Below are 17,314 nucleotides of genomic sequence, written 5' to 3'. Positions count from 1 at the left end.
GCAAGTTTCAGAAGTTTGTTTTCTAAATAGGTGGAAAGAGTGATCAGAAAGCATTGCTATTCCACTTTCTAGTCAGAGAGAATTCTGTACGCCTTTTTTTTTTTTTTTTTTTTTTTTTTTTTTAAGTCACAATTACCTCAACTGGAGGTAGCACATGTTCACAGGGTGGGTAATGCAGTTCTCAACAATCCCATGTTCCTTTTTAGTATACTTGTAGTGCCCAGAGGGAAAAAGAATGTAAGGACTGTTTAAAAATAATAGAGCAGAGCAGAATCTCATTTAAAGTTTCCCCACCCAATTTTTGTTCTCCCACACACTCACTCCAGAGCACATGGGAACACAATGATTTCAGTGGAATGTATTACAGTAATCTCTCAGTTCCGGATCCCCAGAAAGCATTTTATACCTCAAAAATTGTTGAATAGGAATCTACTAATTAAAACATTAAGCATTAAAAAAGTGCCAAGCCTTAATTAGCATAGCCTCTAGGTTAAGATTGGGCTATTTTACACAGCAATGTACCTAACTGCCTCATTATTTTGAAATTTATGGAAAAATCACTACACTAGAGGTCAAAAAGAAGAAATTTCCATAAGAACAGAAAACTTTTCCTCCCACATTTGATAGCACAACAAATAGGCATTTCGGGAAATACCAGAAGTTTGAGCTGGCAATTAGCACCGGGAAATCCCAGCCTCTCCTGCCTCTGCTTCTGACAAGAACTTATTTTTCTGCTCAATCGCACTGTCAGTTTTTAAAAATTCAAGAAATTCTAATAATTTAATTCACTATTAAAAGCATTCAGAAATACATACCAATTCTAATTTTCCTCTTGCTCAGTCAACAGCTTAGCAATAAGTAGAAAATTAATCAGTTGTCAAATTGAAAGAAATTGTTTCCTGACAGTCTTCAGTATTCCCAGAATATGGTCCTAAAACTTTTCAGTTATTTGTCCATGTATATATGTTAGGAGTGAAATCAATCCAGCCCTAATCAAGTTTCACACATTTTTTTTCTAGAGGAATTATTTTTAACATAGTTAAAAATAAATCACCTAAATCACTTAGGTTCCTACAATATCTTGGTGTCAAAGAACTAGATACTTAAATATATTTAAGTGTCTAAAAATGTAGATGAGCATCTTGTTATATTTAAGAAACAGACAAAGCATGTTTAGACAGGTTTGATATGTTTGTGCATTTGAAAATCTACTTGACCCTCATCTGCCTTTTGCAGATTCTAGTTGTTTCTGAAGTCAGGCTACAAACTAATTATTACTGAAGACGTTAAAATCACAAATGTTAAATACAATTATGAGGACCAATCAGATGGGTAGCACTAGATTTAGTTGGATTATTTCACATTCTACTTCTCTGAGCAGAAACATTGAAGAACTTCAGTCTTAATCCTTAGAGACAAGTATTCTCCAGTGTGTAATATCCCTACAGACAGCCTACTCCTACAGACAAAATTCTACTGACAGTCTGTAAATAAATGTAAGTTCTCAAGTGGTAGCTCCTGCTCATATCACACCACTTTTTCTAAGTGTTACATATAACAGGTGTCTTGCAACAATTTAGTCTGCTTTTAGATGCTACCAACAGTAGATTTTAGTTTGACAATCAGGAGCAAACAAGTGAAGAAAGAGTGGAAAAAAATATAGATCCTTGGACAGAAAAATAGCCTAATTCTTCATCAAGATGCAAGTGCAATTTCTATCATTTTGTCAACAGATATTTCAAGTATTCACTACTTACTTTCTAGTCTCAGTATTTACTCCACTTAGGCATCCTGTTCAGATTTTTAGACTACATACATTTTCCTAATTATACATCATACTTTGAAAAACTCATTTATGACAGAGCACTAAATCTCACTGCTCCACTTCAAATACACATATTCATATGGCAACAGTCACCCCTAGGAAGGATTTCACTGCAGCTAAATGCGTTGAGGGAAAAAAAGACTCTCTGGTTAACAGAGCTGCCTACACACACACAGATAGTGAATTAGCTAAGGTACAGGGAAGCTGAGTAGCAAAAACATGAATTGCAAAGCCAGAAGATAAGCCTTGCTCCCCTTCCTCAGATGTGAACTACACCAATTTTGATAAATTTCAGAATTTCCAGCACTATATATTTGCATGTTCCTGGAACTCCACTGCTAGCATGCCCAGCCCAGAGCTTTTTATGCCAGAAATCTGAAGGTGTGATCTGACAACACAGCTAAGCCATGAAAACAGCTGCAGAAAGAGAAGTACTGCTGCTCCTCCCCAATTTCACCATTCCTCTCAGGGTTGGCCCACACAGTGAGGAGTTAAACAGCTACCTACACAATAGGGAGTTAAACAGCTAGATCAGCTAAAACCAACTCCACAAAGCAATTTTCCATCATTTTATGATCCTGAACTGATTTACTGAGTCTCTCATTGGGAGTCAGGTATCCTTAAAACCAGGAGGGCAGAGACAATAGAAGAGGGAGCAGGGCTGGCTCTTCTAAAGCTTCAAGAATGGTATAGACGTAGCACCACAACAAAGCTCTGCAGCAGGGAGACAGCTAATATATGCATGAATACCAGCAGGTGTGCCCATTTTCAATTCACTCACTTCAAAACAGCCTAGAGAATTTTAATGCATCAGTGAATTTGCCTACTCAATCTTCATTTTAGAATACAGTTTTATGTTATCAGCCAGAGAATTGTTTGACTAACCCCTGTCTCCCACACATACCTTGAAGACTTATTCCTACTCCTCCCCTTCTTCCTATTTATTTAATGCAAACAAGAGAGGCTAAAAGGAAAGGTACCATTCCCTCTGCCAAGACATTTCCAAGATATTAAAGACATCTTCCAGAATGAGAAAGAGCCCCTCCATCCCTGCTGACTTTCCTCTTATCCTGAAAGCAGTTACCATATTTTATAAATTGAGATACAAATAATTCCCATTAAAACTACCTCCTCTTCTTCCTGAATTATAACTATGAGAAGCATATGGAAACTAAAAAGAAGGATAATTTTCCTTAGTTATCATGCACAAAAAACACAACAGCTCCAGTTGACTGTTTTGAATTATGCCCTTAAGGTTTGGCTTCAACACAGAGAAAAATCAGACCCTCTTGAGTTTATATTGCAGTGCTCTTAGAGCTACCTACTTAACCATTAGGTATCTGAAAAATCCTTTGTGGTCAGTTTTGCAACTTTGTCTCAAGACGGTAGACAGAAGAAGTACCAAAACAGCAATTACTTTGAGACCTCCCCTGGTTTTGGGGGGAAAGGTGGGGATTAAGGAGACAAGGCCAGGTGAGTAAGGAATATGATAAACAGCTGAGTAACAGGGGGTGGACCAGCTATAGCAAGACCTAGTTGCATCATATGCATGTCACTTAGTCTTTGCTCTAGAGCAGCAGTGCAGCCAACTAGCATAAAAGTGTGAAGTCATCCTAACACACAGGCACACCTAATTTCCATAATACCAAGTATGTCCCTACATTAGCAAAGGAACTGCTCTCATTACTCAAGCAGCTGCTTAAAGGAACTGAAGTGTTAGGTGAAGTGAAACAGTGACTGCTGCTACTCATCCCAATGGCAACAACTTCTGACCACCAAACAAGCAGCTGTAGACTGAGAGACATATTCAGTTAGATGAGACAGCAAAGACTCATGATATGTTCATTTGCTGCAAAGCAGCACAAGATGCTGCACCATCATCTGAGTTGGCTTGGTCACCAGCAGAAGTAAAATGTCCCTAAAAGTTAAGTGTTTCGCTCTGCTCCCAAAGGTTAGTTGACATATTGAGCTTGGCTACAAAGTTGGTCCTTACAGGAGGAGCTCTTGCTTATCTGAAGGAGTAGATTAACCAACAGTGCTACCATTAGGATGCCAGTACAACAGCTGCCAGCAACAAATACTAACTTGCAGCTCAGTGATTTGGTAAGCGGCAATCATATCTACATATCACACTGCAACAGCACCTGTTTCTTCTTCATAGCTACTGAAGGGCATTACAAGCTGAGACCACTAGAACAGAGAGGCCACTTTAACAGAGCACTACGAGACCATCTTTGCATCAAAGAACAGCTTGGACTGCTCCTGACTGCAGTGTGTGGTGATTTTCCTAAATACCAATCTCTCTATAGAAGCTCCACTTTTAAACCTTATGAATCTTCACCGAACACAGCTGCTCTAGAATTCTGTGGGAATATGGCAAAAAAAAAAAAATAATAATAATACATCCTTTCCTTCTACAACTTATCTGCTGCTCTGAAAGATAAAACATCACATTCTTCATGAATATTTGTTACAAATTCTATGTAAGATCCTGAAAAATCATTTATTTCATTGACTGCACTATCACATGAGCATCAACATGAATATATAGCAAGGAGTTGGAAAGAGTAGCAGTAGGAAGACAAGGACAGAACTGGACAATAGCAGTCCCACTGACCCAAAGGATCACATGGTTCAACTTCCAGCTTGGGTCACTACTGATACTATCATTAACAATACACAACATGTGATGTGCCCACTAGTGTTTCACATTTACGTCTGCTGTCCTCACTGATCAAGCCTTGCATCCACTCCTCCTGTCACATTGGGATTGATAAACCACATCTTGCCCTAATTGCACAGCTGGTTCTTGTACTCTTGCTGACAAAAAAAAAAAACCTGCCACAGGATAAGGAGACCTTTTGTTACATGCTCAAACATCACACTGATAAGAATGGTTTTGTACTTAGACTGAAATACAATTGGGCAGTAAAGTCCTTACTAGGCTTAATGCTGCACCTGGGACAAAGTTTCAATCTGCATGTGAGCACAATCTAAGAGAAATTTTCTAAGAGAAATGGCAGGCCCCATGCATATATACTTGATTTGGTTATTCTAAGAAGGAAGCAAGGTAGTGAAATACTTCACATAACATAGAACTGCATTTCAAAACAGCCTAATATGTACTATACCCAGCTAATGCCTTTGTGCTTGGAAAAAGTTGCTCCTCTCTGTAATTCATTAACTTGCAACCTTATCAAGGTGGGAGTGAAGAACTTGTTTCCAGCATGGAAACCAGCAATCAAACTCAGTAGAAATACTTACGTCACTCTTCCTGAACTTTGCTTTTAAGCTCTTCATCCTGGTTACATTCAGTCTTCGAAACCTTTGAGAAGTTTTTTTTTTATCCTTCTTCAATATCTAAGGGAATAAGAAAAAAAAGAGGATTCCAACTTGATATCATTTAGCTCACGGGTAGACAAATCTGAATTGAATTTACACATATATATTGCCCTTCAAGGGCTTAGCCCTCAAGCTCTAACAAAGATTAACAACCAGCTAAGAGACATGTTTTGTATTTCCAAACTTAAAAGCAAGCCTAAATCTGACCACAGAAAAACAGGAGGAGTCTTTAGCAAAAACTCAAATGTGCGTCACATAATACTAGCTACCTCTTGCTACAAGCAGATCTGACGTGTTCGTACATGTATCACCTCTCTGCTCACAGTTTATTTTAATATTAACACCAAGGCAGCCATTTATAAAATGGTAAAAGCAGAAAGATGGATGTTGAGTCATTCAATTAAAGTGTCACTATCCTACAACTTCTGAAATAGCTAGAAATACTACATGTACACATTTAACCACTAATTCAAAACTAACAATGTAAACCATACATGACACATACTAGTACAGCTCAACACAACATAACAGATGGAACCATCTAAGCAAGAAGAGAGTTAATCACTGGAAGAATACTTTTACGCTCCTCCCCTAACAAACACTATGTGTATGCAAGAAAAACTTCTTCACCATGAGGAATCCAGAGAACAGACATCAAGAGAGGCTGCAGTATCCTTTTTTGAAGATATCCAAAACCTACTTACATGGTCTTCTGTGCAGTGTACTCTACAGGGGCTAGACTAGATGATATCCTGAGGTCCCTCCCAACCCGTACAATTCTGAAATTCTGTGCAATTCTGCATCTGAGAAATCACAACAGTTTTCAATTTGAGGATCCACTTTCACAAACAAGCCAAGTTTCTCCTTTATCCGTTTCAAATGAAAAAAAGCAGCAAGAATGCAAACATACAACCAACATTATTACAAGTCGCAAGATTTTATAAGGAAGCAAGAAATCTGTACTAGAGCAAAGTTTCCTAAGGAATCACAGAATTACCAAGGTTGGAAAAGACCTCCAAGATCATTCAGTCCAACTGTCCACCTTTCACAATATTTCCCACTAAACAATGACCCTTAGTACCTCATCTAAACGTTCCATGAGCAACTCAAGGTACAGTGACTCAACCACTGCCCTAGGCACCCCATTTCAGCACCTGACCAACCTCTTGGAGAAGAGCCTAATGTCCATCCTGAATTTCCCCAGCTCCTGGGAAACTGTAGTGTGTAACAATCCAAGGTAAATGTAAATGGTGAGAGACACAGTAAAGTAGCAGGGCAATGTGTTTATTCCTAGACCACAGTAGAAAAACTTTATGGAAGAGAAACATACTTAAGGAGAAGAAAAGGACATCTATACAAAAAACGTTCCGGCTTCCTAGTTTCACAATATGCTCACTGGAAGAGCCAATCTATCCATTTCAACTACAAAAGGTTAGCAGCTGTACAGACATTTTGCTGAAGGAAGAGTTTAAAGCAAAGGTTATTCAGCTGTATAAACTTCCTCCCTCCACCTTCGGGGAAAAAAAAAAAAAAAAAAAAAAAAAGGAGAAAAATACTAGGAGCCTAACTAAAAAAGAGGACTACAGCACAAATTCTAATAGGCCATGGTGGGTCACTGGTGTGTTGCATCCTTCTTCAGAAACCTTTAATTACAGTTTGATAAGGAAAGTGAATTTCAGTTATTTCATAAGAGAAAGTCCCTTACTGTTATGAAAACATGCTGCTACATTCTACATGCTCCCTTGACTATGAGAGAGGTTTTAAAATGAAACTTCATTGTTCACTCTTGGTAAAGTACATTAAAAAAGCACTTCCACAAAGCACAACACCGAGCACCATTCTGGAAGAAGAATTAACACAAAGTAAACATGTAATTTAGCTCAACCTCATATTTAATTGACAGCCATTTAAAACACACACACGCACATTTCTTTAAAAAAAAAAAAAACAACAACAACAACAAACAACCAAAAAATTCCACGTACTACATGTACACAAATAGGTTTCCCACAGAATACAGACCTCAACGGGTAATTTTGATGGAATAATTCTGTAGGCTGTTAAAACATTATTAACTCTAATTATGTGACTCTGAATCTAATTAAATAATCATTCTAAAGTAGCATCAGATTCCTAACTGCTTCCATGTATATGAAAGGGTTTTACTGTGAGCTCTTGCTTTTCATCTCAAGGTATGAGAATAAGGAAAATTAGATAGCAGCATTTTGTCTAATTCTTTATGATGCATTTTGTCTAATTCTTTATGATGCAAAAGGACAGCGAAAAATTTGTTAGAGCTTTTCATACCCTGGATTGACTATTCCTTAGCTTTTTCCTGGGCTGAACAAATCCGCTACACCTATTCAAATTTTGAAGAAAGTGTGAAACTATAGAACAGCTGTTATGACTTGCATTGGAAATGAGCCTGAACCCCAGCAAGAGCTCAATAATCTCCTAACTCATTCTCTAATACCACCAAGGACTTTGGGCACAGTACAGACATGACAAATGACATTAGAGTTAGCTGGCCTTCTTTAAATATACAGCCCACCAGAAAAATCTCTAGGGGAAAAAAGATCAAGAGAGACTTCAAAAGCTGAGAAACATCAGACAATATCCAACAAAACACACACTTAGAAGGTCTTTTTAAAATTAAAAGTTAAACTTATCTGACTAAAAAAAAAAAAATTAAGTTTAATTACACCATTTAATAAAATAGAACCAAACACTTTGCACCGGGAATCAGTAACAGATCTCTTATCACATACATCCTCTCAGATGACTGTCTACTGTAAGGTGTCTTTCCCCTTTCCACCCTCTCACCACTTTTTTCTCCCATGAACAAAATATTTGTTGGAAATGAACTATGCAACTTCAGGGCGATAAGAGAGACGGTAGTAGCTCCTTATAGATGCATGCTCAGAAGAGATGCAAAGCTGAATTCTTTCTGAGAGGAACCTATAGCAGCCCAATTAACAAGCTTTGCAAGCACTCCCAGCATGCTGTTTTTCCCCATCTTGAGATAGGAAGAAGGGAGGTGAGTGGTGATACCATCAGAAGCCAACTTATTTTTTCCTCACAAGTTACTTCACTTCTGGTGTGAGTGCACTCTATATACTGAATTTGAAAATGAAATCCACAGAATAATTACAGAAGCATGGAAAAGCACACACACACAAAAAAAAAACATATTTCTGAGTTCAGAGCATGTTACATCTGTATTTATTTTCTGTAAAAGACAGTTAAACACGAACTTTGTGATTACAGCTTTTGTATCACAACTCTTCAGCTGTAGAGATAAAGACCCATGAAGCAGTGAGGGCTGTCTTTTCTTGGCACTGCTTTAAGGAGGAAGTCACCTCTCAAAGGGTGTAATTATTGGAATTGATGCAAAAAGAGGTCAGCATCCTGATTCAGCAGAGCTTTATGACAACTGCTCATTTGCCAGAGGGGGAAATAAAGGAAGCACCGTTAATAAACTCCTGTTTTACAAGACAGGAAACGACAACTAGAAATTCACAAGGGAGAATCAAGACACTTCAAAACTATTTCTGCAATGAATCACAGCTATTAACAAGAAGCAAGTTTTACCTATTGTGGCATTTCTCCCTTTTCAAAATAACTGTGGTAATAAATGCTGTCGTTTTGTAGCTGCAAGTTAACAGCACAGAACTGCTTAACTCCAGACTACAGCTAATGCTGATCACATGCTGTCAACCATTATCTCTAAAATTAAATATTTTCTATCTCATCTTCCTTCGGCTTAATAACGAGAAACATTTCTCAGGAGCACAAGTCACAGAAAACATCCTTAGGTTGATGGCAAACATCTCTAGTGAAAAAGGAAGAGATATTGATGCAGTAGTATTCAGCCTCAATAATTTCATTGTTTTAATACACAGCACCATCTTCAAGTTCAAACGTAGCAATCAGATTAAGATAATCTTCCCCACTGATTTACAGTAAGATTTTGGCAACCACAATAAACAACTGTACTGACATTGTTTGTTTTTTTTTTTCCCTTTCATCACTTTGCTGCAAAATCTGAGCAAGGTCTTCTACATGATATGGACGCTACAGTCAACACACTGAATGGCCAAATATTCAGTGATGTAACAGTAAAACAGCCTTAGGGATATGCAGTGCATACTGTTCATGGCAACGACTGCTACCCTTTAATGATTAGTGCATGCTGAACTTAATTCCTTTTAAGTGTTAAAGGACATGCATCTCTTTCAGAACACACTAAAAAGCTTCCATCTCAAAACACTGTTTTGCAGCAAAGCATTGTTTATAATGTCAGCTGATTTCCTGATTCACTCCCAAAAATTCCAGATTCTTTTTTTTCAGTTTATGTGGCTACAGACTAGAGACTCCATGCAAGATCTGGCTACAGGTAAAATGACACATATGAAAATAAATGTCTAGAAAAGTACCAGTGCTGCTATGTACTTACATCTCCTTTGTGTGAATGTAACTACTCTCAAAAGAGAAAATAAGATGTCCCAGAAGTTGCTTCAAGTACAGCAAAACAACATCGTTTGTTCTCTGAATAATCATTATCTTTCTGCACAAGCCCTGCTGAGACCCAGGAGAACAAGCCTTTGAAGCAGTCAGCTCTGCAGGGCTGCCAGAAGCATCCTCAGCTCTAGCATTTCTGCCGCTGCCCATCTTCAGTACCCAGCTTGTCAAATACTTCACATGCCTGAGCTCCCCTGACCTACAAACCTGTACCAAGAACATGCCAAAACACAAACTTCTCCAAAGCCGTTGGACCACCTGAAGGCATTAGCAGCTACCCAGACTCTCCAGTTGTTTGCATGTGAACACAAGTAAATCCATAGTGTCCTAAAAGTAAATAAAGTTTAAAAGTTCACTTAGCACTCCATCTATGACTACCATCTAATTACCATCCAGCAAAGCACATTCCTCTACTTCTCATTCCAAAGCAGAGAAGCATACACAATCAGATCAAAAGCTACAGGAAAATTTCCGCAGTCTTCATCAACACAACTCAGTTTTTCCATCTTGAGTAATCTATCCTCCTCTTCCTTTCATAGCAAAAAACAAATGGAACTTAATGCCACCTATAAAGACAAATAATTCTTGGCTTGGTTAATCTGCTATTACTTATCAATGAAAACACGCTGAAAAAATGTACTGAGAAGCCCAAATACAACATAAAAATGGGAGTGATTTATAGACCGTTAATCCCATGCAGAACAGAATCAGACATCAGAGATAGCAGGAGCCTTGGGTAACTTAGTACAATCCCTCAATCTGCTCACAAATCACTGGCAAGGATGTGCTGAACTGTACAAATTTAAGCATTTGAGCCCAGAAGTTAAGAACTCTACAGATATTGCATCACTAACAAATGTAGTTATCTCTCTTTTCTTCAGAATGCTTTGCCTCAGCTTTCTACTCTTACACATCCTCTACGTTCAAAATCTGCAAATATTTTACTTCATTTTTAATGGTTGCAGCTAAGGTCATACCAGTCTCTGAGGACATTACACAACTAATACAAACCAATACTCAACTGCCAATCCAGGATATGTGCAATCCGTTAAACTGTGTTTTCTCCTAGGGGAAAGTCTGCATGAACACTGTTAATTACAGAGAAGATCAGAGAAAATTCAAAATGTGACACAGCTCTGACTTGTTCATTTGACACACTGGACAGAACTCCAGGCAAAACTATCTCAAGTGAAGTCCGAGCACATCTGTCATTCAAATCATTATGCTACAACTTTACTTTGTTCTTACTCCAGTTCCTTTGTCTCAAAGCATCTGTCAACAGTGAGCTCACAGCGAGACAAGATTTGCTGCATAAGCTAGGAAATACTGCTATCTTTCTCTGCTTTGAATTTCCACATTTCCAAAATAAAAAGTTCCCCCACACCATGTATCACCCCATTTTGAGATCATATTCCTTTGGTTCATCACACATAAGATGCACTGCAGATCTGAAGACTTTTCCCATGTTCAATATTTAGTCCAACAGGACTAGACAGGAATTGAAGCATATAAACTGAAAGAGAGAAAAAAAGATGCACAGTTCCACTTTGCAAACATCAGTTATTTAAATGAGAAATCCAAGATAACAACTAGAGCTTGTTTATATTTACTTCCTAATATTCTATATTATTCAACTAACTGCACTTCAGAATCAGCAAATACGAGAACTTGTTGAGATGCAATCTTCAGTGTGAAAAGAAACAACTGCATCAATTTATAGACAAATACTCTGAAATAGCCTAACACAGGACAGCCTCAGACTAGGGTAGGCACTAAGAACACTGATTTAGATTACCAAAAAACACCTGCCAACCCCACTCCCACTAACTAAGGCCTTGAAAGAATATTCTACTGAAAACCTCTCTAGTCTAGAAATACTCTCAGAGATGGTGCTAATAACACAATTCAGCTTCCAAGTTTTTGTGAGGGAAAACATTACATTTTTAAACATTATCTGAAAATGAAAGGGAATTGGGTGTGTTTAGAAATCAAAAATTAAGCACATCCACACTTCATAAAAGGCATTAGGAACTGAGATTTTTTTCTACCCTGGAAGACTATCAGTCATATAAATGAGTAGAACTCCAGCAAGATCAGCATCCACATCTTAGTGATAATGAATCAATTCTATCTGATCTTATTTAGGCTCTTGAAAATCATGTTCATAGCAGCACTAGGTACAAGACAGAGAAAGCACAACATGTAGGATACTCTTCCTATGCTTCAGAGACCTATGAACATCTAGAGGGCTCTTAGAGATATCCTGGTGGGAATTCAGACAAGACCTTGCATACCATGTTCTAAGAAAGCATTTGAGTGCCAAATTTCCCACAGACATCTCAAGGCATCCCAGTGCCTCTGGTAGTTCAGATGCGATGCACTGTTTCTGCATGCCCACCAGCAATAGCTCCCAGTAGCTTCCTGAGCCTCAGCATTTATGAGGAAAGAAACTGGAACATCATCTTCCTACAGTCACAGAAAGTCTTGCATACAAGTTTTCTCTTTGCAATGACTGGACAAACTTGGCTCTCATCTTTACCAATACCATATAGATTCAGGTGAGAAAAAACAAAGAACAACAAAAAAACTTCACATATCTTATGTTCTGAAGGTACAAAATACAAAAGAGACTAAGACAACTTTCAAAAATACGTTCATGTTATTACAACACTCATCTACAATGCGTGACCTCCTCTGTAGAAGAAGGACTTGAGTGAACATCTAAGACGTTCCAGGCAAATGCACTAATCATTAGGCTGCCTAATGAAGCAATCACAGCCAAACTACATGGAGTCACCAAGACAATGAAGAGGCTGAAGTACCTCTCCTCCAAGGCTGAGCAAGCTGGGACCATTCAGCCTGGAGAAGAGGAGATTCAGGGAAGTTCTTATCAATGTCTATTAACATCTGAAGGGAGGACGCAAAGAAGACAGAACCAGACTCTTTTCAGTAGTCCCCAATTCCAAGACAAGAGACAATGGACACAAACTGGAACACATTAGGTTCTTTCTGATCAGGAAGCATTCCTGTACTGTGCAAATGACAGAGCACTAGCATGGATTGTCTGGAGACGTTGTGGAGTCTCCCCTTTGGAGATTTTCAGAAGCTGCCTGGATATGGCACCCAGTTCTGAATGTCCTTTTTAAGCACAGGTCAGGCCAGGTGGACCCACAGGTCCCTCCTCACCTCTATGACTCGTGGATTCTGTGACCACTACCATCACCTCAGGGTGTTACTGGCCACAACATTCTGGATCTGAACACAAGAGAAAGGTGCCTTCTTTCGCTGCTATGTACTTCAGCTCTGACAGTCCTCTGCAGATACCTTGATTAACTTTTAATCTTAAGTGTAAGTGGAGGTGTTCTAGTACTTCCACAGTTTACCAACAGATTTTCATTTATTTCTGTAATCTGACAGTGATAACCTTCAATATATTCCCTGAATCACAGCTATTTGCCCTATCTCCTCTACAGGTTAAAACTGCAGTATTAGGCGACTCTCAGCAAGGACTGACAACTCCAAAACAATCTCCAAGTTACCCTACATGCCAGTTACCACCAGTATTTATGCACTCACAGGCACCTAGACAGCAACTCCAAGGAGCATGCAAAAGGAGTAGGCTTCTCAGACATGCAGGAAGTACACAGACAGCAGGACAGCCAGTTATTCAAATCTGTAAGCTTAGATGATGTTATGGATCGCTATGTTCCCACTCAACATCCAGTTAATAAAAGCTGCCTGGAATTTTCAGTAGTCTACCATCTCCACCACTAAGCAAGGCACAGAGCCTAAAATTGATTTATTCTAGTTTTGCTTGGCTTTCCTCTACAGCTGTTTCAAGTATTAGCCCTACGCAAAAATAACCAGTCCACAATCAGCTCTCAAAAGGAATGTGATCAGGGTACTATTGCAGTAGGATTTAGAAACTGCTAACATCTCACATAAGAAGTTAGTTTTAGTGTCCTCCTGCCACTACTTCTCACTTAAAAGAGGCATGAACTTCTTACCAGTGAGAGAGAAAAGAAAAGCAACATAGTGGGGAGCATACAAAAGAAAAAAAATAAGTAAGAGATGGGGCAAGTGAGTAAACTCTACTGTGCAATGCCTACATCATTTGCGAGAGCAGCAGCCTCCCTCCCCATCTCTTCTCCCATCAGTGTGCACCGTTTCTTGGCTCGGGGAAGGAGAGGGAAGGAGGTTTTATTACTTTGCTAGCAGATGCACTCTTGGAAGAGGGAAGAGCACAGGGCCCGTATTTTTAGAGACTGGACAGACAGATGCTTGCTATTGCACAGTGACTTACTGACACTGAGCTTGGCCTGAACTCAAGGGAACCCTGAGCTAATATCCAGCTCTTTCACTCTGGTTCATACAGCTCTTACGCAATTCTTCTGTTAGTAAATAAAATCTCATTGACAGCTTTCCATGAGTGTCCCAAGACAAGAGCCAAGCAGGTCACTGACAGATATTTACCAAATTCATTTACTCCTAGTTAATCCAGAAGACCTAACTAAGATGACATATTCGCACATCTGGGCTTTAAAAAAAATAATAATAAAATTGAAACCTGATCTGAAACCTGTTGGGATACAAAAAGCAAGAAGAAAAGGCTGCATTTCAGTGGGTACAGCAGCAGCTCTAAGCAGACAGCAAGCGTTCTGTATCAGCTCTGCGACAAGCGCACTCACTACAGAAACACTGACAAGAATTCGCTCCGACCCCGCAGTGCCAGCAGAGCAGAAATTGAAGCAGACTTCTCACAGCCGTAAGGAAACTCCAGATCGTGACAAGTGGACGGCGGACGGCTCTTCGCTGCCGAGCGCTGTGCAAGAGAAAGCCAGCCCTTCCGTGAACTCCGTGAGAAGTTGGGAGCGAAGGTTTCTGGCTGAACTTGATGTGATTAGGGATTTTCTCAATTGTATTTCTGAGCTGCCACAAAAAAACCCTCGGTTCGCCTTCAAGCTTCGCTGCGGCCGCGGGGCTAGGGGGGGCGGCGCGGTCATTAACGGCGACGGGACCCTGGTCCGACAGCCGCCGAGCTGCCGCCCAGAGCGCCAGGAAAGCGCCGCCCGACGCCACCAGTTCAGTCCCGGGGCCGCCGGAAGGTCCTCGCTCCCCTCTGAGGAGCGGGAAAGGAGGCGCGGCCGGGCCGCGCTGTCACGGACCCGGCGGGGTCGATGAGGGACCCGCGCAGCCCGCCGCCGCCGGCGGCTGTCAGCCCTGCCGAGCCCCCCGCGGAAATAAAGCGACATAAAATAAATACAAGGGAACAACCGACCGGCGGAGACTCACGGGTTGCTCCCCGTTCCCCCCCTCCGGGCTCTCCGGCCGCGACGAGAAGGAAGAACTTTCCTCCTGTTGCTCCACCCAGAGGAGCTGCTCCCCGCGTACGCCCACCGCCGCCGCGGCCGCCACCACTACCAGCGCCGGGCGGGGGCAGGTGGGCGCCGCGCACAAAGCCCCTATTCACAGCGCGCGCGCCGCCGCCGCCGCCTTCCCCTCGCGTCGCGCCGCGCCGCGCTCACCCCAGGCAGCAGACGCGTCCCCCTCCGGTCGCCGCCGCCGCCGCTGTGAAGGGCGGAGCAGCGCCGCCGCGCGCTCCGGGACACTTAGCGGCTCCACGCGGATAGGGCGGGGGGCGTGACATCATTCCACGGTCACGTGACCGCGGGGCTCCGGTCCCCCACCGGGGGGACTGTTCGCCCCCTCCTCGATCCGCCCCCCTTCAAACGGGGGTCTGCAGCCCCGCGCTCGCGGGGGGCGGGTCACGTGACACCGCGCCTACCCGCCCGCCTCTCACCGCGACCGTTACGCTGAGGAGAGGGGCGAGGAGATTTCCGTCCTGTGCTTCTCCGCGCTTCGGATTCCCCTTTTTTAGAGCCCTGGGATGCACTAGAGGGAAGACAAGTGGGTTTCTTTTCATTTAATGTCTGGATTCATTACCACTGTGGAGTTTGGTGACACAGGAGTCTAGCAGTTATAAAATCCCAAGTGGGCTTTATGGCTGAGTGAGGTACTGGTTCACTGGATGCGCTCCAAAAGTCTCTTTCTTCCTCCAAGTTGATCTGCCACCAGTGGCCAACCAGCCCCACCTCTATGTCTCACCACTAATACCACAGTTCCGTACCCTGTATAAGTAAACCAGGATACTTCGTCTACAAATTGTCCTAGTCAGTTGGTGAACCTCCTCCGCCACCAGAGATGCAGCCTTCTCCTCATCGCAAAAACCCATCTGCTCGTCCCTTCACAACAACCACATTCCACACCTTGCAGTTCGCCTTTAATCTTTGTGATCACTCCTTTCTGTTCCCAACCATCCACACCTTCTAAAGTGGCAAACAGTACGGAGAGGAAATGAGCACTTGAAAACTTTAAGTCATTATTGTAATAGTGGCAGGTATTGTTATTGAATAAATACATTCGATTATACCTGGGAGCATACTTTCCTCTGTTTATGCACAGTCCTTACATCGGCCAATTTATTTTGCATGTGTTTCACCTTTCAGAATGGCCATAATTGTGCCAGCACCATTTCTTCTCCTTTTTCTTTTAAAAACACACACACCTCTTAATTTAACAAAGTTAATGCTGACAATTTAATTTGCACGGAAAGAATAAAAATAGGAAAACTAAACTTGCTCAGCAATGTTAGTTCTGCAGCTACAAAATGTGTTGCAATTATTATGCAATTATTTTTAATTCTGGTGTAATATGTGTGTGTATAATATGGTTAGAAAATACCTTGCCCACTTCTTCCCATACTGGCAAAATGAGCATGATTTAATATGCAAGTACAATCTCTTACACTTTGAGTGTTTCAACCATTATGAATGTCTACTTCTGTCTTCAATGCCAGGATATCATGAACGTGGGTTTGATAGGCTTGCATAGGATAGTCACATATAACATCATTTTAATGCTAGATATATTTTGGTAACAGTACGATTAAAAACAAAACAAACAAACAAAAAAAGTTCTTGAGAACTGGGAAATATGGTATTTACTAATTCCCAGAGAAGCATTTTCCACTGTATTATAAGCTGCTGTCCAGGAAGAAGACTTTGGGCTTTGTAGCAGCAGTTAGGTTAAATTTGTTAAACCAAGCTGATGCCTTATAGACCCTGAGTGCCCTTTAGGCTAGTTTCGTTCCGTGGTAGACTGTGCTTTTTTTCCCTGAGCTCCCTTTTGGGTTTCTCTCTAAGGGTATTGCCTAAATACTCCTATGTGTTTTTGTGGCTCATGCCTCTTCAGGCAGAGCACAAAACCAGGAGTCAGGAGATCTCGTGCTGTAGAGCTCTGGAATAGCTGTCTTTTCCCACCTGTGCCTCTACTGTCTGTCTGTCTGTTGTAGCAACAGCACTGTGAGACCTGTGAGTTAGTAAATGCTACCTGTGAGCAGTCAAAAGTTGTCAGCATAATCCATTCAGCAACTCACAAGGTGGAGCACATTCAACACAAGCTGCTTTTCCCAAATGGTAGAAGCTGATCTTATCACATAGCACACCGGCTATATCCTATACCTCTCCAATCCTTTATCCCAGGAACATGAGAAGAGGGTGAAAGAGGAGAGTATCGCCTTCTGTTCAACCCCTTCTGGAAAAACTCGGGTGCTTGCAGCCAGTAGTG

At 41.1% G+C, this 17,314-nt stretch overlaps 1 protein-coding gene across 6 annotated transcripts in view; it reads right to left on the bottom strand.

Moving 5' to 3' along the window:
* The window catches only part of RAI14 (retinoic acid induced 14), a 95,790-nt gene extending 80,360 nt beyond the window's left edge, over positions 1-15,430 (bottom strand). For 2 of the 6 annotated variants that reach the window (XM_085214304.1, XM_085214306.1), the window contains exons 1-2: positions 15,214-15,430; positions 5,090-5,185 (exon numbers count right to left, since the gene is read on the bottom strand). In XM_085214304.1, coding sequence (XP_085070430.1) covers positions 5,090-5,125 — 36 coding nt within the window. In that variant the 5' untranslated portion in view covers positions 5,126-5,185; positions 15,214-15,430. The other 4 variants (XM_085214301.1, XM_085214305.1, XM_085214303.1 and 1 more) reach the window with 3 other exon arrangements.
* Positions 15,431-17,314: the final 1,884 nt, after the last annotated feature.

This window comes from Meleagris gallopavo, chromosome Z (assembly GCF_905368555.1).
Source record: "Meleagris gallopavo chromosome Z, MGAL_WU_HG_1.1, whole genome shotgun sequence".
Lineage (NCBI taxonomy): Eukaryota > Metazoa > Chordata > Aves > Galliformes > Phasianidae > Meleagris > Meleagris gallopavo.
Note: the sequence above shows the minus strand (reverse complement) of the source record. Positions and strands in the feature narration are given on the sequence as shown.